The sequence below is a fragment of the Brassica napus genome, chromosome A6 (genome assembly GCF_020379485.1).
Source record: "Brassica napus cultivar Da-Ae chromosome A6, Da-Ae, whole genome shotgun sequence".
NCBI lineage: Eukaryota > Viridiplantae > Streptophyta > Magnoliopsida > Brassicales > Brassicaceae > Brassica > Brassica napus.
Window position 1 is genome coordinate 16,570,846 of NC_063439.1, and position 24,908 is coordinate 16,595,753.

General features: G+C 32.9%; 1 protein-coding gene and 2 pseudogenes across 1 annotated transcript; 2 read left to right on the forward strand and 1 right to left on the reverse strand.

The window, feature by feature from the left end:
* LOC106399484 lies at positions 1 to 5,314 on the reverse strand (annotated as a pseudogene).
* Positions 5,315 to 14,535: 9,221 nt separating this feature from the next.
* Positions 14,536 to 21,709, forward strand: LOC106447032 (annotated as a pseudogene).
* A 412-nt stretch (positions 21,710 to 22,121) lies between these two features.
* On the forward strand, positions 22,122 to 22,634 carry LOC125609957. Its single transcript, XM_048781588.1, has one exon. The coding sequence runs from the start codon at positions 22,122 to 22,124 to the stop codon at positions 22,632 to 22,634; it is 513 nt and encodes a 170-aa protein (XP_048637545.1).
* Positions 22,635 to 24,908: the final 2,274 nt, after the last annotated feature.

Genomic DNA, 24,908 nt, shown 5'->3' on the forward strand with positions numbered 1-24,908 from the left:
TCAAAGACACAAAAGCTTATAAAGCTGTTTCTTCGTTTTATTTCTTTTTTAATTTATCCTATTACATGTTTTCCTAGGAATCTTATCATTATACTAAACTTATAAGTTATTTTATTTATCTTTAATGAATAACTTGTTTTCTAAGCAATATTTCTTTGAAGTTTATCCAAAAATAACACTTTCACCATAGACCAGGCTTCCGGAGAACCTCCAGAGTCCACTCCGTTCGTCAAAGAAGAGAAGACCCACCAGAAAAAAAGACTTAAAGAACGCTTTTTCCACGTAAGCGAATCCCAAAAAAAAGCACATAATGAAAAATAAAAATATGTATCAGTCCTCTCTAGTGAATCCTTCTGTCTAAACTTTACACTTCTATTTCATAAAAAACTCTTCGTTCTCCCTCTCCTCCGTCGTCACTGATTCCATCGGCAAAGAAGGCTGTTGAGTTCTCAAAAATTGTAAGCCGAAAGAATCATAACATGCTTGTGTGTGAATCTTTGAGCTTTTAGGATCATATCATGGAATATGAAAAACAAAATGACTCAGATCTTTGCGCGTTTTAGCTGCGAGTAGATATCATTAGCTTGTAGCTCTCTTTTGTGCATAATATTCTTGAAAGCTATTTCGTCAGCTTTCAGTAACGAATCTCTTAATCTCTTCACATCAGCCAGTTTCACAGGCTTCAATAAGAAATCTTCAGCACCTTCTTCAAGACATCTGAATAAAAAATAATCCACAAAGAGAATCAAATATCAGTGGTCTAATTCCATAAAGTTGGCTTTGGATCCAGAAAATGGCCAGCTCATAATTAATAAGCAATTACATTATTCGACTTAATTTTTTGGTAAAAATGGTTCCTTAGTAATAAGCAAAAGCCATGTGAGGTGTCTGCCACTAGAATGTGATTTATAACGACCTTACCCAATATTATGCAAACGAATTAAAAGCATACTAGGTAATAACTCGCGCCTTGCGCGGGATGTGATTATTAGTTTCGTTATTTTTAATAAAAAAGACAATAAATCTGTTTAATCTAGATATTAGTTAGTTTTTACGTTTTTTTGTTTTTAATCTTCTAAAATATAACTATTATTTTAAATTAATATTCATTTTAGTTTATTCGGTTAAAACATTTGATTTTTAGGTTTTTTCGGATAAAAACCTAAAATTAATATTATATGTTTATTTTTATATTATGAAGTTTAGATAGTCGTTATGTCGAACCAATAGTTTCATATTATAGTTTTTAAACAGATAATAGTTTAAGAAAAAGAAAAGAAAATTATTAAGACAAATCATTTCACTACAATTTGGTCAATAGTGAAAGAAACATTAAGAAAAAATATTTCAACTTTCAAAAAAATTAGATACTTCAGCTGTGGTGAATACTTAGTTATAAGATGCTCACATCAAGGTGCACATGTATATTTAGGCATGGGCATTCGGGGTCCCCATCGGGTTTCGGTTTTAGCCATTCGGGTTTCGGTTTTTCGGGTTTATCAAAATCAACCCCATTCGGGTTATATAAAAGTTCGGTTCGGGACCGGTTCGGGTTCTATCGGGTTCGGGTCGGGGTTAGTAAATCTTCAAAGAACCGGTATAACCCATTGTACTTTCGGGTTCGGGTCCCAATCGGTTCTTCGGTTTAAAAATACATGATTTGTACCTATTTTGTAACTAAAACATAAATGAAATCGGTTCTTCGGATTTTAAAAACATGATTTGTACATATTTTAATAGCCAAAACATAAATAAAATCGATACAAAAATAAGAAAAAACATCAAACATGATCATTCAAAATCAAGCGAAAGATAAACATAATTAGTGATAGAAAAAAACCAGATAAATGAAATCATAAAACAAAAAATAAGTTCTCATGAAATGAGAAACATTATTCAATAAAAACAAAACCAAAATCTAAAAACTTCAGGCATCAACCGCCACATTCCACCACCAACCTTCATGTAACATATAATTATTTTAGAAGTTCAATAATATCTTAAAGTATTTTGGATACATATTAAGAATTAAGATCATATTTGGTAGAAGTTCTTTTTGTGATTTTAAATGTTTCGGGTTCTATCGGATATCCATTTAGGTCCGGGTCCAGTTCGGATAATACCCATAACCCAAAATACCAAAAAACAGGATCCATTCGGTATTTATTTCGAGTTCGGATCGGTTCGGATTCATTTTTATCGGATCGGGTTCGGTTCGGATTTTCGGGTTCGGTTTATTTGCCCAGCCCTATGTATATTTATGTAAAAAGTATATAAAAATAGTTGAAAAATATATAAAGATATTGTTAATTAATATTAAATGACATTTTTGTTTAGAATAATACATGAAAGATAAAATTAAAATTTATTTAAAATAAAAAAGACCTTGACATTGGTCATTTTTTCATCAAAAGAAAATAAAATTACATTCGTAAATAGGGGTGGACACATATCAAGTATCTGGATATTTGGAAGCATTTTTGTCGATTCGATTTTTAGCCACCTAGATATTCGGTGACTCGGATATCCGAAATGTTTTAGAATTTCAAAGAATATTCCATTTGATTCGTAAATAAAATAAAATTTTAAAAATAATTTAATAATAACATTTTATTACAAAAATAAAACATTATATAACCTTTTAATTCTAGTACCTAATATAATAAATTTATATTGTAAAACTGATATAAAGTATAATATATATAACATATATATATACTACATATATAAATAAAATTACATTCGTAAATAGAGGTGGACACATATCAAGTATCTGGATATTTGGAAGCATTTTTGTCGATTCGATTTTTAGCCACCTAGATATTCGGTGACTCGGATATCCGAAATGTTTTAGAATTTTAAAGAATATTTGATTTGATTCGTAAATAAAATAAAATTTTAAAAATAATTTAATAATAACATTTTATTACAAAAATAAAACATCATATAACCTTTTAATTCTAGTACCTAATATAATAAATTTATATTGTAAAACTGATATAAAGTATAATTTATATAACATATATATATATATAATTCTTTTCATATATGTATATATATGCATATAACATATCGAATTAGATATATGTTCCTAAAAATATTGGTATTAGTGATTTGCTTCTTTTTTGGATATTGTATTTTAGTATTTGATTTGTTTCGTAGAGTTTCAAATATTAAGATTTTTTGGTTCAAATCAAAACGGATAACAAATCGAATCAAAATTTATGAATATTTTGTTCAATTTTATCCGTAAACAATAAAAATAATATATATATATAGTTTAGCTTTTGATTCGTTATCTATTTTTATTCGAACCGAAAAATCCAGAGTTTTATTGGAACTATGTATGTGAGTTTTATATTAAAAAAAATCACAAAGTACATAGTGTGAACACATTTATGATTATAGTGTGAACGCGTTAGCATATTTATTATCAAATCATTGTGAAGCTGCCACGTGTTTATTATAATGTGAATGCATTTATTACAATGCTTCTCTTTTAATATATAAGGGATATTATAATTTTGGGGGTTATAACACATCACCGGGAATAGAATCAAATCTCATGAGAAGATTTTGCTTAACTTATTATGATGGATTATTCTTTTCTTATTTTGTCGCCACCGGACTGCCAAAAGTTACACCAAATCTTAGCTTCATCAAATATACAACCACCACCACAGTTACCCATGATGCTTCATAGAATCATATCATATGTTTTTTTGAAAAATAGAATCATATCATATCTTATATCATACAAAAATGATAAGATCTATACAATTTTAATCTGGTCAAAATACATATCGGTTAAATAGTGTGATTAACTTGTTGTCAAAAAAAAAAACTTAAAAGTTTCCATAAACAAAACCCTTTTAATCACCAAATCTCCTGAAGCAATCAATGCAAATAAAAAATCTAAGAAAATTACTATAAGTTGTAAAGCATAATCTTACGTGATCGTGATCAGGAAAACAGTACATACCTATCAATACGAGGCAAGATTTCTCTGACGACATAATCACAACGGGTATTTCTCTGAAAGCTGATGATTCCTATAAAAATATTCAATATCCATAAACACATATTAGATCAAACTTTCATTTTATTTTTCAAATCGATCAGAAAAAAAAGAGGGATGGGAAAACTTACTTTAATCTTCTTCAATAGTTCATATCCAGTCATACCAGGCATAGAGTAATCCGTCATTATCAGATTAATCTTCAGATCCTGAAAATATTAGTTCAAATAAAAAGTCTTAAATACCAAACATTGAATGGATTCGCAACAGTTGACAAAAAAAAAATTGATTCTCAACACTAAGGATCATTATATATTAAGAATTATATTACCTCAAAAATCCAACAAAACTATGGTTTCCATCTAGTCCAAGGTATTGCAAAGCTCTTGTCGCGCTATCGACAACAGTAACTGAGAAATTTCACAATGTAAAAAAAATGTCAGATTACGAAAGTTCGAAAACTATAACGATGAACCAAAACTTCTTCAAGTTTACCTTTACAAGACGAGACTCTGAGCAACCGCTCTATGAATTTTCGATCAACGATGCTATCGTCTGCGGCCAGAACATGAAGAAGCTCAGGTGATCCTAAGGAAGAAGTGTCGTTGGACATGTCCAACTTTTCCGGACGCATAACCTCCGCCATATCAATCAAAGATATGTAAACGAGAGAGCTCAAGAGAGAGATAATATGCTTATGATTTGTCAAGAAAGTGAGAGATTTGATTTTGCAAAGGAAATGAAGGAATAGGGATTTATAAGGAAGTGTGAGAGGGAAACGAGAGATTCTGAGAGATCTTTGCCCATCTGTGGGATTTTGCCTGTCCATAGCGTGTGAATATTATTTGTTTATTCTGTTTTCGAAAAGTCATAATATTCAAATTTGGCAAATTCAAATATAAATAAAACCATATTTTTTTTGAGGAAAAAAATCAATGTGGTGGAGATTTTTTTATTGGGAAGTTTAACATTATATATTTTTAGGACATATTACAAGAACCATACAAAACTTTTTTTTTATTATTACCATTTTTTTAGTACCCAGTGTATCCTTTTATTACGTTGTGAGAAAAAACGTATTTATAAGAATGCCATTATTTTTTAATGTCACGTAAGCAAAAAATCGGCGCCACATAGGAATGCGTTGACATGTATTAATGAACTCAGTCGTAAAGCGCTACAAACTCCGTTACAGCTGAGTTATGGTTACTTTGCAGCTGAGTTAAACAACACGGCTGACTTATGAGAAATTGGCTGACTTACGAACATAAGTCAGCCGTTAGTGATGGCTGATTTACAGATTTTAGGCTGATTTATGGGTAGGGATGGCAATCAAGGACCTGTACCGCGGGCCTGGCCCGTAAAGGCTTGCTGCGGGGCGGGATTGGGCCTCCATTTGGTAAGCCCGCAAAATTGCGGGCCTCGCGGGACGGGTTCAAAGCGGGACGGGTCAAAAGCGGGACGGGTCAAAAGCGGGACGGGTCGAAAGCGGGATGGGCTTAACCCGCAGGATTTTAAAGACCCGCAACCCTAAGTCCCCATTTCTACTTTCGCCTAAAACATCGAGAGAGAGATAGAGAGAGAGAGAGAGAAAGAAAAAACGATTCTTGTGATTTTTCTCCCATAAAACATAAGGAGTTCCGGCGATGATGCATGATTCGAGCTCCGGTGATGATGATTCGAGCTCCGGCGATGACGACTCCAGCTCCAGTGATGACGATTCGAGCTCTGGTGTTGTTTTGATTTGGGTTTTTCTTTTTATTACACACAACTATGAATTGCTTTATTACACTGTGATATTTCTTGTTTAAGTTGATTGGTTTTGTTTTCAGTATTGTGAAGTGGTGTTTTTCTTAAATTAAATTTGGTTACAGTGGTGTTGTTTAGGAGAAAAGTTAGTTGTATAACACGTCACTTGTATAATTTGGTAAAGTGATTCACGATTTTCTTTACAATCCAAATAATTAAAAAGAGAGATGGTTTGATGAAGACATAAAACACTTGAGCCAACTTATTACAAAGATAACAATTCAATCAGATTCAAACTCAACAAAAGCTTATGCTGATAACAAAAGAAGGCTTTTAACTCAAGAACGCAAGCACAAACGGAGCTTTGTGGCATTGATTTTGATAAGTCTTTAGTGAAGCTAAATGAGCTCTCTTCAACTCTCTTACACAACTCTTATACTTGAACATTCATGAAAAAAATTGTAGTAGGCGGTTTGATAAGGAGGCGTCCCGCGGGACGATCCGCGAAGGCCTATATATTTTGCGGTACGGGTTTGGGCCGGTATTTTGAAGACCACAGCCCGCGCGGGACAGGCCCGCTGTAACCCGCTCGACGACTAACCCGCTGCGGTACGGGACGGAACGGGATGGGTAAACCTGTTTGACATCTCTATTTATGGGATAACGGATGACTTACGAACACAAATTACGGCTGACTTATACATCGGCGGGCTGATTTATCAAAAATTCGGCTGAGTTATAGTTAAGACATGGCTGAGTTATGTTTCGCCGGCTGATTTAATGATCATGGCCTAGCTGAGTTACTAAATTTATGCCTGACTTATGGGAGGTTGTTACAACTGAGTTATATTTAATCAGCTGTAACTAGCTGGATTAACAATAAACTCAGCTTAATTACGGCTGACTTATTAGCGAAATATTAATTACTAGAATAACGGCTGATTTATTTGACGATACAACTAACTTATGATTTTTCATCCTAGTTACGGCTATTTTATTAGCAAAAGATTAATTATTGAAATAGTATTTCCGTTTCAGCTGAATTACGTTGTACTTGATGGCTAATTTATTTAGGCTGAGTTATATGTTCGTTTGGTGGCTAGCTTACCGATTTTCCATGTCATCATCCATGTCATCAGCTCTTATTTGCCATGTCATTACTAATGTTACAACAGTAAAATAACAGTCTATGTTATTCTTTATTCTTCATCTATCTTCTTTATCTTATTCTTCATCTTTCTCTAAGATATTATGGATCTGGTAATTATCGTTTCTGCAACTGGGTCTACAAAAATATAGATTTATAAAAATTGAAAATCTGAAACAGATCTACAGCAGTTGTCGTCGATTTCGATGATGATCGGTTAAAGAAGAAGCTTCCTCTCCTCCAGTGTCATGTATGGTGGTCCGACATCCTGTTGATCCCTCTCTCATTGGATTCGTCGTCTTGCAGAAAAAGAAATACTCAAAGAGAGAGATGAAGAAGCTAAGTCCTGTAAATTGTAAAAAATGAGAGAGTTGAACAAAAAAAGAGTAAAAAAATGAGAGAAAACGAAGAAGATGATGAATTTGAAAGCTGATTTTATATGTTTGATGACTTAGATGGTGCGTCATCTGAATATGATAACTTTAGTCCATACAGTGAGTCTCCAACACATACATTATGGCTAAGTTATGCATACATTACGGCTGAGTTATGCATACGTTACGGCTGAGTTTACCTCTAAAGTATAAACCTAAAATCTAAACCTAAACTTTACACTTTAAATAATAAAAAGTATTAAATCTAATGTTCAAAATATAAACTTTATAATTTTTATAATTATATAGTTTTATAGTTTTAATATTATGTTCAGAGTTGAAGGTAAATTGTTGTTTATCTTATAAGAATGTTACGGCTGACTTATACCATTTAGATACGTTACGACTGAGTTATGAATAAGTCAGCCGTAACGTTCTTATAAGATAGAATACAATGTTCCCGCCCAAAATACGAAACGTTGCAAAACAAATTACATTTGACGACTGACTTATAAGAACGTTACGGCTTACTTATACCATTCAGCTACATTACGACTGAGTTATACATACTTTACGGCTGAGTTATGCATACATTACCGCTGAGTTTAACTTTAAACCCTAAACATAAATCTTAAACTTTAAAATAATACAAAATATTAGATTTAATGTTCAAAAGATAAACATAATAGATTTAATGTTCATACGTTACGGCTGAGTTATTATCAAATTACGATTGAGTTATGCATACGTTATGGCTGGATTATTGTTACAATACGACTTTGTTATAATCAAATGATGAGTTATTGTTACAATACGGCTTTTTTATAACCAAGTCGACAAAAAAGCTTCTAGCAGGCTCAAGATTCATCATCCAAACTTAAATTGAATTTAGATACCAAAAGAGAAACTAAAAAGACGAGTCTATAGATTAGGAATCAAGAGACAAAATAGTCGCATTAACAACATAGATCTAAAAACTCAAATTTTGAGACAGATCTATTGCAGTGGTTGTCATCTTCGATCGTGGTCGGTTAGAGAAGAAGCTTTCTCTCCTCCAATGTCATGTAAGGTGATCTAACATCCTGCTGCTCCCTCTCTCATCGGATTCGTCGTTTTGTAGAAGAAGAAAAAGTTAAAGAGAGAAAGATGAAGAGGCTAAGTCCCTTCAGACTTCAGTTGTAAGAAAATGAGAGAATGATTTTTGGCCTTTAGATTTCATTTAATCAATGACCATAAATTGTGACCCTTGAAAAAGAAAGATTAACCAATGAGATAAAAGGGTGGGGATAGACAAAAAGATAATTTTGAACCCTTAGATTAAAATCAATCAATGGTCATGAAAAAAGTAATAAAAATTGTAATTTTAGTTCTTTTTAATTTGTTTTAAAATTTGCTTAAATTTAAAGAATGGAGTTACAGGTTTAAATCAAAATTTAAACTGGAATTTAAAAATTAAAGATTATATTTTAAATGATTAAAATTTGAGTTTAACTCTAAGCTCTAAACCTAAACTTTAAACTTAAACTTAAACCTTAAACTTTAAATAATAAAAAATATCAAAGTTAATGTTCAAAGATAAACATTATAATTTTATAATTCTATAGTTTATGATTTGAGGTTTAGATTTAAGAAATGATTAAAATTAGAGTCTTGTAAGTAAGAATTGTATAAGTGATTGTAATATAACATATATTCCAAGATCAAGTTAAAGTCTCAACTTGAAAATTCAAGAAACTATACACATTCAGTTGATTTATATTCACTTGATATTGATAAGATGATCTTCAATATAAATTTTTGAAGTACTTGAATTCAGTTTTCCGATTTTAGTGTATGTTTGAGGTATGGCTAAGTTATATAAACGATGCGGCTGAGTCATCTAAACGACACAATTGAGTTACATAAATATTTTATGATTTTAGAGTATGTTTGAGGTATGGCTGAGTTATATAAACGACACGGCTGTGATATATAAACGACATGGTTGAGTTGTGTAAACATAGCATAAGTAAAATTCAAAATACATGGGTGTGTTATGTTTCTTACATAGAAAGCTAAAAAATACAGGTTTTCTGCACCATTCTGGTGATAACTCTTCCATGTCTCCAAGCTTCATTGAACTCCTCTGTGTCGTCTCTATTGAATCCGTCACTTCTTTCCGTCTCCTCTATTCTCTTTTTGTTCAATCTTTTCTTTCACTCAGATCTAGAAAAAAAAATTTAGATTATCCAAATATGGGTATCAAATCACAAACAAACTTAAAGGAATACACCCCACAATTGCCAACTTGGTTTTTAGACTGTATTGCCTTTTCTCCTCGGAATGCACACTTCTTATAGCTACGTTTTTGGAGATTGGCAGGAAATAACTCAGCCACAACTGCATATATAAACCAGCCGTAAAAGAAAAGTAACTTAGCCACAACATAGATTAAAACTCAGCCACAAACTCGAAAAACTCAGCAGAGAAGATGATTTCTGGAAGATTGCAGCGAAGAAGATTTCGTAGAAACGCTTGCGGAGAAGACGATTTTGGCGAAAACGTTATCGGAGAAGACAGTTCAAGAATTTCAGACGATTAACAACAATATCGACTCAAAGATTAGGGTTTTCACATGGATTGCTGATGTGGATACATTAGTTAGTGACATGAATTTATTGTTTAAAAATAATCTCAATTAAAAAAAACTAATCAAGAGCTTTAATTGTAATTTACTAAAGATATATAAACATTCTAGTAATTTTCGAAAGATGTATGTTATTCTATTTATATCTCAACTTTTCTATAACATTTTAGTAATTTTCTCTTTTTTATTTTCCTTGAAGAAGAGTCAAATAGAGCTGAGTGGAAGAAAAAAAAAGATCAAACTGGAAATCGTATCTTGACAATCTCAAGATTATTCAAAATCGTTGAAATTGATTTGTATTTGTACATTTCCCATCATTTTCGTATTTTTTATTAAGTTTTCAATTTAGGAATTTACTAAAATAGAACATGTAACATTCGATAAAAAGAAAAACAAATCGTGCGATATAGAAAAGAAAACAAATCGTGCGATATAGAAAATTTCTAAAGCACAGAAGAAATCATATTAAGCCGTTGCCATTGAGTTTGAATGCCAGTGTCCAGGCTTTTTGCTGCATATGTTATGAGCTAAAATTGTGTCTTTTGAGGGTTTATTGTTTTTGGTAAAATTTTGAGGATTTATTAATAGATTGATAATTTGCACTGATTTTAAAGAGAGTCATAAGTTCATAAATGTTTCTTAATTAATCAATGATAAAACAATTTTGTTAACATGATTAAGAGCCTGACTGGTTCAAACGCAACGGTTGCAGTTGTGGGAGTTTGTGGATGAGGGCGGTAGCGGTTTCTAGCGGTTTAAAGATATTTGTACGACTGGTACTGCGGTTAAAAATTGGTGCGTTTGCGGGTGACTTATGACTGGTTAACTACTTAATGAGGTAACAGTCAAATAATAAATTAACAATATTTACATTTAATATAATTATAAAAATATCAAAAATCATAAAATTATAATAAATATAAAATTTATATTTAGAAAGTTATAATTTTATTTTTGAAAATTTATTGAAATTGTTTTTATTATAAAATTTTATAATATTAATTTAAATATAATAGATATATTTTAATATTTTCATAATTTCAATTTTAAATTTTTTATTAAATATTTTTACTTTTGTATATATATTGTTTTAAAAAAAAAGAAAAAAATTTTACCCTCCCGCAACCGCCCGTAACCGCAAACGCTAACTGGAGCCAGCTTTTGAATTTATGAGATTCGGAGCAGTTTGAAGCGGTTTGAAGCGGTTTGAAGCGGTTTAGAGCGATTTGAGTGATTGTTGCAAACCATCGATAATCGCTACCAACTGCAAAAGCTGCGTTTGCTGGTGGTAGCGGAAAAACCAGTCGTCCCCTAAATGTTACTTCATTTGGTTAGTGGTTTTCTAATTTGAATTCAAATTTGACCTTGTTCGATTATCTGTTTTACAATACAGGTAATGGATTGAACATATGTATTTGAAAAAAAATTTAAAGAAAATTGAACAAATAGAATAAAAGTTAATTAGTGTCTTAATGGAATAATATATTTTTGATGCTGTTCCATTAGCATAAATGTCTAACAAAAATTCAGTTAACGTTTGATTTGGATTTTAAAATCCAATTAAAGATAATTATTGTTTATATTTAAAAATAAAAGGAAGAAAATAAGAGACTAAAAAGGCAAAACCCGCATATCTTATTAACTTTTGAATTAGGAAAAAAAATCTTATTCACTCTTTTTTCTAATTTAGTTTTTTTTTTATTTAAAATAAAAATAGAATAATATTAAGAAACCAAAGCAAACCTAACTAATTACAACTTTACCAAGTGGACTATCCAATCCCACATTATATCCACCGGTTAAACATGGATTCACTTCCTTAAAAACGACTGTGACTCTGTGAGTGGTCTAGGTTTACTTACCCCTTTCACCCGTTTTCTGAAATCGACAGTTATCAATTTTTTTTTCTACAGTTTTATTTAATTATTTTTATCACCATCAATCCATCGAAATTCAATGAATTTACAGCCCAAACACCGTCCAAATCGAACATGCATCAAGGGAGAAAGGCTCGTACGAAGAATTCATCCGTACCTTTGGGTGCAGTTAATCTGAATTACAGAAGCTCTGAAATGGTTTGAATGAAGGGTGGAACAAATCTGGATATCTGCGAAATTTAAGGTATCCAGATCCGTCGTGTTGTATCTGGATTCAGATTTGTGGCTTTCAGATATCCGTCAAGATATTATATTATGCATGGATATTTGGATTCAGATCCATAAAAATAATTAAAAATATTTTGTTAATAATAATTCTAAAATAATGCAGAAATTAAATATTTATACAAGATTTATAAATATATAAATATATATATATATATATAATAAAATTTAAATATAATATAAGAAGACTAATTTTAATATATCAAATATAATTATTAATAAAATTGAAAATTTAATATATTTTTAAAATATAGATCCAGATATCAGGACCTAAAAGTCAAGATATTCAAATCCGGATTCGATTTTGATGGATCCGATATTTTCTTATCCGGATCCGGATTCAGACACCCTAAAATATTTATTTTCAGAACGGATCCAGAGTAAATCTCGGATCAGATCCGAATCTCGGATAATAAGTTTCAGCCCTAGTTTGAACATGGATCTATAAACAATTATGAGTTGAAGCAAATGCTGAAAGACCTAGATGCAATGTTACACGATGCAAAGGTCCATTAATTAAGAGCACAAGCAAGGATAAAAGATAATGCTGTCAATCACCTGCATGAAAACTAGGTGTTTCCAAACCTGAGACCGTATAGACAAACTTCACTCACAAAGAACTTTTCAAAAGATTGCACTAAAATATTATTGCCTTTTTTCTGATAACAGAATGCATTGAAGAGACTACTTATCGTCTTTTACTTCTACTGGATTGTAAGATTCATCTGGTTTCCATGTTTCTCAGCTGAAACTAGTCCTTGGCCAAGGTAATATGTTATCCACTTTACCTACATCGTTAGAGGAGTCGACAGGGGCGGATGTAGGATGCTAATTAGTAGGGGGCACAATGATTTTTTCCATTATGATTTAGTTTTAGGGTGGAAGCATTCAATAAACCCTATAGTTTAGCAAAGAAAATTTCAAAACAGTTGGGGGCACGTGCCACCGTAGCCATTGTCTTGCGTCCGCCCCTCGGAGGAGTTTATTCTGCAGCCACTTATCATTTTTATTTTAGTTTATATAGGTTTTGTTGATGTGACAAAAAAGGGTGAAATACTCAAACAAATTTCATTCTATCATACTCCCAAAAGGGTAATCTGGATATTAACAATGTTTTTGAAGAGTATGAAATAAATGAAGAGTATTTGAGAATTAGTTAACAATCAAAATCATTCTTTCTCCTACTCTGTCTTCTTCCTTTCTCTCTCACTACTGGTAGATTTATAACCCAGATTTATTGAAGCTCCATTCAATTTTGCATTCATCTTCTCCATTAATTCGTTCGAGAAGAATTAAGAACTTTAACTTCAAATTTGTGTTCACAATTAACTAATTGAACATTGAGAACAATAGGTCTCGATCTATTTGGATAATAAAAAATACTAGTATAATCATAAAATATATTAACAGATTAGTATTTTGATTTAAAGAACTAGAAAACGTGGTATAACTTAGTAAAACTATATTGTATAACTTGGTATAACTATATTGGTAAGATTGTATAACTTGATAAAATTTTATAGTTAATCCGTGCAATTTCATCTAACTTGATTGTTAATCATTTTAATTTTTACAGGAGACGACGACTTCTTTCACAAACATACACTTTGATTATGAAAGATACTATTATAAAGCCGGAGGTGGTTATTGTAACATCTGCAATCCAAGATAAGGATCGTCGGGACGGCCATAGTTTGCGGAAACGAACCAGCCAGTCTTAGGACATTCAGGCAAGTGTTCCATGGCCAAGATAGAAGGTTAATGACGTAAGGATACTTAGAATTAACCTTATAAGAGGAAGAAGTCAGCTAGGATGAGTAAGACGGTAGCTGGACGAAGTAAACGAGTAGCTCGACCAGCTCAACGAAGCTAGGTTCAGTTTACTCCAGCTGGACCAGTACTAAGTCAGCTCCACTAGATGGACTAATAGCTCACTCAGCTGAGGCATCTAGGAGTCAGCTCATCTCAGCTCGACGGACTCTTCGGAATTCGGGCCGATGGTCCAGGTCCAGGCCAGTGGCGGGCCATGTGGTCCGGGCCAGTGGCGGGCCGTGTGGTCCGGCCATGAGGCCGTGGGCTGTTGGGTCTCTAGATAGGGTGTGGGCTAAGTCCAGAAGGCTTGGGAAATGGTGTGGGCTTCTGTCCGACCCAAACCCAATCAGAATAGGAGATGGGATGCAAGTGGCCGAGAGGGCACAACCCTTGGCCAATGGTGCCCATCCGCTAGCAAGTCGTGCCTTGTTTGTGGGGCAAGGTTTACCCCTTCGTTTTCTATAAATAAGGGGTCCCCTCTGTCAATTTCACTATCCAATTCCAGGTAAAAATACTCAGAGAAATCTTGAAGAGAGAGAAAGAGAAAGAGAGAGAGAGAGAGAGAGATTCCGGCCAAGAGAAAGGCCGAGTGTGGTGGTGTTTGTTTCCGGCAACTCTGATCGTTTAGGAACTGACTCCGATCAAGCATGGGAGACCGAGACAAGGAGAAGAACATGGACAACCCTGACACAGTTCAGAAGGTACGTGGTGGTCCGTGGCTCCATCAGTCCGAATAGACGGTCCTTGTGATCGCACCGTGGCTCTAGTCGGTCCATTAGTCCGATCCGATTCTCCTTATCTGCTTCAATCCGTTTCTCTTCTCTTCTTTTTGGTTATACACGAAAGGTTGTGATGGTTGAGTCCAAGGGACACGTCCCTAGGCTTTGGCCGATCATAATCAAACCAAAAACCTAGACACTGGTCGGTTATGCGGATGGTTCGAATCGCACCATAGACTGGGCGGTTGGCCTAAACGGTTGGGTATGTCCCAAAAGGGACGGGTTGCCAAAGGTCACGAGTTGCCAAAGGGTGTTAGTAACCAAAAGGTACGAGATGCCAAGGGTTACGAACATCAAGCGGTACGAGGACCAAGAGGTACCAAGGACCGAAGGGGTGCATGTTCCAAACGGTGTCGGTTGATACAGATTCTGTCTGATCCTTATGGATCAGTCTATGACTTATTAAGTCAAGACTAGTACACAGTTTGTCTAAACCAAGGTATGAGTCGCAAGGTCTGACCGGTTGCTAAGCCTACCGGATTGGGCTTGAGGCTTACTCGGCCATATGGATCCATGCCCAAGGCCGCATCAGGTAAGGAAGTCCGTTGGACCATCGAGCCAGACTTCATTGGCGGTCAATCCTATATTCTATCCGATTAGACGGATTGGTCTTTGGGGCGATCCGGATCTGTTCGTGTGTTCTGATTATTTACTTTGGACTGTCTATCTGATTCTAAGTCATGTGGGGTGGTTGGTTGATTGACTTAGGCTACGGTAGCCAAGTTCATATTATATGTGATTATATTGATTGAGGTTTATCTAAGTTCTAGGAACCAAGCCAAGCATTGTAGAATCAATCCGTTCTATTCTCGGTTATGATTAATGCTTATCTGGTTGTGGTTTCAGGAACTAAGGATGGTTATGGTCAAGCCAAGGAGCCGTGAAGGCTCGGTCAGTGAGAGGCTGTGTAACGTGTGGTTAGATGAGTTTGGGGACGAACTAGTTATTGTCTATAAAACTGTGAACAAGTTGTGTATTGGATCTCATGTTTTAAAGTAATACAAGTTAAACACATTTATATTCCACTGTGTTATATGTTCGCTTGTTTATGAACTTCATATTTTAATATGACTTAGTAAATAAAAGACTTAAAATGAATCAAACAAGCAAAGAAATTAGTAAAGTAGCATTCGGATCCAGCTTGGTCGAGAGGCCGGATTCGGGCGTTACAGTTATGAATGGATTCCAAATGAAGGTAGCATGTATGCTAGTGGATAGGACATGCATAAGGATTACCATAAATCCATGTATAAAGAGGCTGAATTTGAATTATATTTCATTGGTCGTAAAACCTAAAGCTAATTGAAGAAGCATAACGACATCTTAAGGTGATCATTGAGTCAGTGGAAGATGTTGTTATTCGAGATAGAGACAATGTAGATATTGGTTTGGATAACATGGAGAGCATGTGAAAGATTTAGTTGATTGAGCATCACACCATAACTGTTTTGAAATTATTATTTTGAACTGTGGGTACGTGTGAGCTCCGAATATTAAGAATTCTGATTTATTTCGATAAAGCATACATAAAAGTGCATATTTGCTCTTGAAAAAGTTTAAATTCCGGAACCATAAGAAAATATGCACACTGTGATTAATTGCATCTATTCTTCAAGACAATATAAAAACTAAGTAAAACTGATAAAATACAAAAACAAAAACAAAGATACAAAATTCTAAAGTTGTTTGATTGTTTACAAGTTTTATGCTTATTATTTGTTAGTATTTTTCTGATTTAAATTCAAAATAATTATAGTCAAAAATTTCATCACATAGCTGTGTACTATTTATAATAGAAGAAATATCTTGTTCTTTTATGTATTTTTTCTTAGTATTGACCTTGTGAAATTACAAAACTTATATATGCCACAAAATTAATTATATTACAACATGATTTGATGGAAAATAGTTGTAAGAAACTAAACATAATTGGTATAACTATAATATAAGTCTTTCGAGTACCGTAAAACTAAAAAAAATGCCAAAAAAATTAAAGTAAAACCTTGAAGTTTTTTGTAAAACTACAAACTTCGTAAAACTTTGACCCCGAAAATGTTGTAAAAAAATTTCCCACCCAAATTTCAGAATTTTTCCTCCCAAAATTTTATACTTTTCGAGACCCCGAAAACGAAGTTGGTAACTATAATTGCCTTAATTTTTAGAGTTTTCTCATTTCTACTATCTTCTCAATTCTCTCAACCCATTTTCTCTCATCCCATTGCCCCTTTTACATCTTTCTTCACCTAATGGGTAAATTTTCAGTATTTTTTTCTAGAATAGTGGTCAATCAAGATCAAAACTCTGAGGCTACATATTAAGGGATGATGCAGCGGTGAGGATATCATCGAGAAGTTCTCCAAATCTGATCCAATTCCTTATCGCCAATACTGTTGATGTTTCCTTGTGGTTTCTCAAACGACCATGCAGATTGAAAGATCCAATAATGGAAGAAAAATATTGTTAGTTGTATATTCTTTTATTCCTATTGTCATGGTCTTTCTGAGATTTTGGTTGTACAATTAATCATAACTTCTATCAAATTCAGTGAAAAGTTCTTTTAAGTTTACGAAATTTGATAAATGAAAAACAAAAAAAAATTTGAGGAAGTTTACTGAATTATACAAAGAGAAATACAAAAAAAATACTAAATTATACAAAGTTTGACATAAGAAAATCGAAAACTATGGCAAATTTTTAGCTAATTACACAAACATGAAAAAAGTAATAACAAACAAAAAGGAGATACTTAACCAAAGTTATCCTAAATTACAACAATTTCTACGAACATAAATAACAAACCAAGTAACATAAACACAAACACAAACAACAAATTTAGTGTGTTAGAAGAAGAAGTTCTACTTGGCAAGTATGAAGATTGAGAAACCCTATAGTGCGAGGAAAACAGTGATAGTTCTATGTTGTCTTAGCTCTAGTAGTTATAAATTTGGATGTATAACTAGTCAAATTTTAATCGAGTTACCAAGTTACGAAAACTTGTATTGGTTGCAATGATTGATTTTTTTTTCTTTGCCGCTTGTATTGGTTGCCAATGGTTGATTTGTTCTTCATTGTTTTTTTCTCGCTTTGCTCATCCCCACGATATTTTTTTCCTTATTACTTCTACTGTCCTTCTTTCCTACACCCTTATCCACACTTTTTTGTTCATCTCTCCACTACCTAAAACACTATCCTTCTCACTTTTTTCCATGTCTCCATCATTAAAGGTCAGATAGTTTCATTTTTATTCTTTGAAAACAACATTTCATTGAAAAACGTAACTATCAAATTAAGTCATCATCACAAAATTCACAAAGTATTACTAAGCTCTACAACCTAAACTATTTAAAGTTTTACTAAGTCGTACAAAGTTTTATAGTTATATCAAATTTTACTAAGTTCTACCATTCTGGGTTCGTTTTTTCTTCTCTTTCGATGGATAGTTCGTGATTTGTTATTTCGTTAATTTTTTCTAGAGAAAAGTTTGATTCGTCTTTTATTTGAAGATTATCCTTTCCCAAGTGATAAAAAGATGAAAAAATAAGATTGATTTGTTTCAGTGAAGAAATAGAAAGAATGAGTAAAACTTAAAAATACTTAGTTGATGTCTAGATTTTTATGTCTGGATCCGAGTTTAAAGGGTAGGTATGGTTTGGGTTTGGATAGTCCGCCTGGTAAATATGTAAATAACTAGATTTCGTGAGGTTTGTAGGTCTTTTAATATTTTTTGTGATTTAAATAAATATTAAATAAAAACGGAAAAAGAGGAGGAGTTTCGGAGAATTTGTTTTTTCACCGAGGAGTATTGGAGCAATTGATTCGACAAAAAATGATTTTACTCTAAAATTTCTATACTACTTCACACTTTTTTCTTTTGTAATTCAATTAGATTGACCGTTGATCAAATGGGTAAGTATAATGATAAAATGAGTATTGAATTAGAAGAGATTGGATATTCGAACCCGAATAGGTAATATCTGAACTCAAATGGATATCCAAAAATAACCGAATATATGTATAATTAGCCTTATATTTCTAATTTACATCTCCCATTTTATTTAAAATATATTTATATTGATGCTAAATATACTTTAAGATCATATAATATTATATACATACAATTATGGACAAAATGATTTGTTACTCACTTAAAATGCATGTCAAGCTTTTTGTTTCATACATTATCAAAATTTACGTCCAAATTTTAAAAACAATAACCAAATTAGTGTTTTAAAAAAATATTATCTCTGAATCTATTAATCATTCAATCTAAACAGCTAAGTGAAAGTTCAATTTTTAAATAAAAGAAACTTGAAATTTGAAAAAATTATTATTTTCTTCTAAATCTAAATATTCGAACCCGATCCAAAATAACTGAACCATAACTAAAAATAACCGAATCCGACTTGAAGTACAGAAATACTAAATGAGTTCTATACCTCTATACCGAAATACCCGAAATACCTGATCCGAACCCGAACGGGTATCCGAACGCACATCCTTAGCTAGTATCTATACTATAATAAAAGGGATATATGAGGAGTAGGGAGGCTGTCCACGTCAGACAATAAAATCGACCAATAAGGAGATTCGTTTTTGACACGTCATCTCGGCTGTGGGTTGTTGGGCTTCGATTTTTTTTTAAAGATAGAATGTTAGTGTTGCTGGCCCAGTAAGCCCATCTCCGTTGCTCCTCGCCTTCTTCGTTTCGCCTTTCGCGATTTGAGAGTAGATAGATTCGACGTTTTCCTTTTTCATTTCTCCAAACCCTAATTTTCTAGATCTATTCGTGTTGAGAGAGATGGCATCCGTGGGGATCAAGAAGGATGTGGTGACTTACAACGCGCTTCTCGGAGGTTACGGGAAGCAGAGAAACTACTTCGAAGTGAAAAACGTTTTCGCCGAGATGAAACGGGAGCGCGTGACGCCGAATCTGCTGACTTACTCCATGTTGATCGATGTCTACTCGAAAGGAGGGTTGTACAAGGAGACGATGGAGATATTTAAGGAGTTCAAGGGCGCGGGGTTGAGAGCTGATGTTGTTTTGTACAGTGCGTTGATCGATGCGTTGTGCAAGAATGTGTTGGTGGGTTCTGCTGTTTCTTTGATCGATGAGATGACTAAGGAAGGGATTAGTCCTAACGTTGTGACTTATTATTCTATAATTGATGCTTTTGGTCGCTCTGCGACGGTGGAGTACTTTGCTGAGTCTGGAGAGGGTGGAGGTGGATCGTCCTCTTTGCTACCTTCTTCTTCTCTAAGTAAATTGGCTGAAACAGAGGATAATCAGGTGATGCAGATATTTGGGAAGTTAGCGATAGAGAGTAGTAACAGGGGGAGAAGGATTGTAAGGAGGGTATGCATGAGCTCTCCTCTGTATTGGAAGTTATCTGCACGATGCATCAGCTGGAAATTAAACCAAATGTTGTTACCTTCTCCGCCATTCTGAATGCTTGCAGGTTTGTCTCTTCTTGAATTTAGTGATTGAATTATATGACTTAATTGTTTATGTTATTATAGATTAGCTCTATGTGGTTGCATTTTGGTGAGGAATCTTAGTTTTGTTGTCATGTTTGTGTGTCTATGTAGTCGGTGCAACTCATTTGCAGATGCATCGGTGCTGCTAGAGAAGCTCAGGCTGTTTGATAGTCAGGTGTATGGTGTTGTTCATGTACAAGGGACAAAGAGAGAATGTGTGGCTCCAGGCTCAGAGTATTCGACAAAGTGAACGAAATGGATGGTTCCACAGCTGCTGCTTTTTACAATGCTCTTACGGACATGCTCTGGCACTTTGGTCAGGTAAAAATCAAACCGTTATCGTTGAGGCTGAGTTTTGGAGTTTCTAAGCGTTACTATTAGTGTAAAGGCTTACTTGTGGAAACGTTTTTGTTTTGTAGAAATGAGGAGCGCAACTGGTGGCGCTTGAAGGAAGATCTAGACAAGTTTGGGAGAACGTGTGGTCTGAGTCTTGCTTGGACTTGCACCTTATGTCTTCTGGTGATGCACGTGAAATGGTCCATGCTTGGTTGCTTAACATACGCTCCATTGTCTATGAAGGTCATGAGTTACCTAAACTTTTGAGGTAATACAATTCATTGTCAAAATTTTAATTCTTAGTTAGAATCTAAACTCAGATAGTATACATACAATTCATTGACAAAACTGAGGTATACTTTCTTCTGTTATCATGTTCAGAGAATTATCTTGATAAGCGTAAGAGAAATATCTTGATACCAACCAGGGAATATCTAGATGTGCAACGATAGTTAGCTTAGGTTTTATTGGTATGTAGATCAATGAGAACGTAGCAAGAGAGATTATTAACTACGCATAACATGACTATCTGAATATAATTTTGTTTAAGGACGTAACTGATTTTATACACTTTGATGGTGGTATGATTAAAGCTATTTTAAAATAAATAACCAGCTGAAGCAAGTATCTTCACAGGCATCTCTTAAATACATTGTGTGTTAATTTTTTGGCTTTTTCAGGTAGTTTTGATACCAAAGCATATCACTATTGTCATGGAATATGCTGTTGGAGGTGGACTATTTGACCGTATATGCAGCGCTGGAAGATTCAAAGAGGATGAAGTGAGCTAGGCATTTAGAGATGAGACTTTATATATGGTCTATGTCTATCAATAATTTCAGAGCTGAGTTATATGTTGGCCATGTTCGTCAGACAAAAGCTGCGGCAGCAATGGCGATCAAAATACAACGTCAAAATGAAGAAATTTGGCCTAGGTAAAGTCGCAGCGATCACTTATTGTTCAGATGAACACACAGTGTGAATCGTTACATAAAACAGCGGCACTCTCCGGAATGAATTTGTGTCGTCAGCGACCATTTCTCTCTCATCACTGTGATCTTTTTTCATTAATTGTTCTGTTGTTTATGTGCTTTTCTAACCGGCAGTCGCTGCCGCGACCTTTGTCCGACGAACAGGGCCGTTGTCTAATGTAGTGTCATCGGAAAGAAATGGGAATATACTTCTTTTTTAAAAACATGAAAAGGGAATATACATTAAGGAGTTTACTTGATATAGAAAAGTTAAAAAAAAAAATAAAAAGAAAAAGAAACCGATCATCAATTATGATTGCTGTGTAATGTGTTGTTAATATAAACTGCATTGTTTCGTCTAACTGTGCTGATTCTGTTTACGATTCTGTCATGTGTAAAATAACAACTTTTATATATTTATCCTCGGCTTCCAATTACGCGAAAGGGAATGGTTTAATTTGTCCATTAACAAAATAAAAAGAACCTTTTAATTTAATTGAGCAGAGTTGAAGAAGCATTGTCATTGCTTGACAATCCAAAAGAGTCACTGTGAGAAGTTTGATCTGTCATGAAAGAGAAGACTTAAGTACATGGAGAGGTAAAACGGGTTACAAACCAAATTTTTCAACTTGTGAGACTTGGGATAAATTACGAGAGGTAAATGAGAAGCAGATGTGGGCTAAAGGGGTCTGGTTCTCTATGGCGACTCCGAAATTTGCATTCATAGTCTGGTTGGCTATGAAGAATAGATTATCTACTATGGATAGAATCGCAAAATGGAGCCAAGGAGTAGACACAGAGTGTGTGCTCTGTCATGCTGAAGCAGAAACCCGAGATCATTTATTTTTCAAATGTTCCTACTCTGGCCAGTTATGGAGGTACCTAGTTGGTGGGATTCTTGGCAGTTCTTATACGGATGTTTGGATTGAGATAGTGCAGAAGATGTCAGGTAGTACGCTGGATAAGAAGAGCTTATTTTGTTTGAGGTATGCATTTCAGGCTGCTACTTATGCAATTTGGCGAGAGAGAAACAGAGTGAAGCATGGGGAGAGGCTAATGCATCTGGATCTTCTAAAAAAGATCACTGAAAAAGGAATCAGAAACAAGCTTAGTTTGATTAGAAGGAAGGGTGGGAGAGGTATGGAGAATGCTCTCCAATATTGGTTCCAAACAAGAGGAGTGTAGTTAAAATGCATATTTGCTTGTTTTGATTTTGTGGTTTGAAGTTTGAGGGTTAAGTATAATACTAGGACCACACAAGTTGTAAGAAGGCTTTTTTGAATAAATTTAAAATTCATTCAAAAAAAAAAAAAAAAAAAAAAAAATCCAAAAGAGTTACCACTTATCTCATATGTTCGAGTAGATGGGTAGGTGATCAAGAAAATAATCTTCACCCGGATTCATATTCTCCAGATTAATAAAATTGTTACGGGATCACCAGGTTACATATAGGTAACTGCCAAGGGAGAAATATATAACTCAAAAGAACTACACCCACACGCAATGGAGATATAATTACATTAACATACAAAGCAGAATATGGAGTATAATATATTAACTAAATTAATTGTAACCAAGTGAAAGTTTGACCCACAAAATTGATTGATCATCATTCAGAAAAACTTCTTAATATTCAAATACATGATCCTGTTTAAACAAAAGGACCAACGATTAGACTCTAATTACTATGAAGGTAATGTAAAAAAAAATACGTTACATATATCTTTTCAAATAAATTTAGTGAGAACCGTATAATGACAAATGTAAATGTGGGAAATTCCTAGCTATTAATCATCCATAAAGACAGAGAAAATAATATATAATTTTTTAACTATTAATTCAATAGTAATTTACACAAAATATTTCTGGATTAAAATTACACACAAATACTAAATCTATGCACTTACCAAAATACTAAATAACCTTCCGAATAAATCAAACAAGTAATAAAGCAGGATATAAGCCTTAGATAAAGTGTCCATGTAGGCGAAAATAATCGGCAAATGAGAAATTATATTTTTGCCATGTCACCTCTTCTATTAGTTTTTACAAAATGATCATTTAACTTTTTACTTAAACAATTATAACTGAAAATATTTTTTAAGTGAAATATATTATTTATATAACTTTTGCCATGTCACCTCTTCTATTAGTGCTCAGTTACACTAAAACGTCTAAATTTACAACATACACAATTTTATTTACATCTTTAGACTTATTATCTAATTAAAATGATTCTAAAAAAGCGCCAGCATGAAGAGTTAAAAAATATACGAAAAAATATAATACATAACGTTAAAAATACATTATCATTGATCACTAAAAAATCATGTTAGTAGTAATAAGAATAAAATGACAACACATTTATTAAAACCATAGAACGGCACACAACAAGGTGTTATTAAATATACAACTAACAAATTAAATATGCTCAACGCAAACACATATAAAAATGAGACATCATATTTGCATATATTTAAATAAATAATTTTAAATATATTATTATTGATAATTTTAAAATTACTTAAAAAGAAACTAAATTATTAAAAAAATTAATATACAAATAAAACTAAAGCAAATATTTTGTAACGTCAAAATAATAAATGAATAAAAAATATATTATGTTAATAAAATAGATTTTAGATTTTAAAGACTTCTAATTCATGGAATATTACAAAATTCAAAAGAAAAATTATTACAATTAATATTTTTACCATTAGATATATTAAAATAATATTCTAGATCGACATTCAATTGTCAGTTTTCTACTATTACACGTAAAATAATATTATTAAGTACGTTTTTTTAAAAGGGGTTTTATATTTTAAGTAGGTTATTGGAGTACTTTTTCTTTTCGTGAATTTACTCGAGATGAGATTCCGATCTTTTAAACTAAGATAATTTATGTTCTATACATAATTGTTTTTTTTACATAACTCTAAAATCTCGGACTTAATTCTTCATATTTTATTAGTTAATTGTGTTACATATAATAGAAATACTTACTTCAAACTAAAAATTATTGAAAAAAATAAAAATTATTATATATAATTTAATATACAAAAATTGACATACAAATAAAAATGATAAATATAACAAATTTAAATATATTTAACGCGCGTAGCGCGGAGAAAGGGTCTAGTAATCTTAAAAGATAGAAAATAAAATAAAGGAAGATCACCTTACATTGATTTTTCCATGGGTAGATTAATAGAATATATGAGCATTAATATCGGATCACCTTAGTGCAGATTTTACCACTTACGACTATAAATAAGCAAGTCGATATATCATTTCCGCCAATTAGCCTCTTAAATTATTAAGTTTTGATTGTCAATTCTTTTTTTTGTCAGCTTTTGATTTTCAATTCTAACTGTATAATATTAATTAACGTTATATATAGTATATATTTAACATATGGACATCACCTGCGTAAAACGATTTCATTGTTCGTATCTT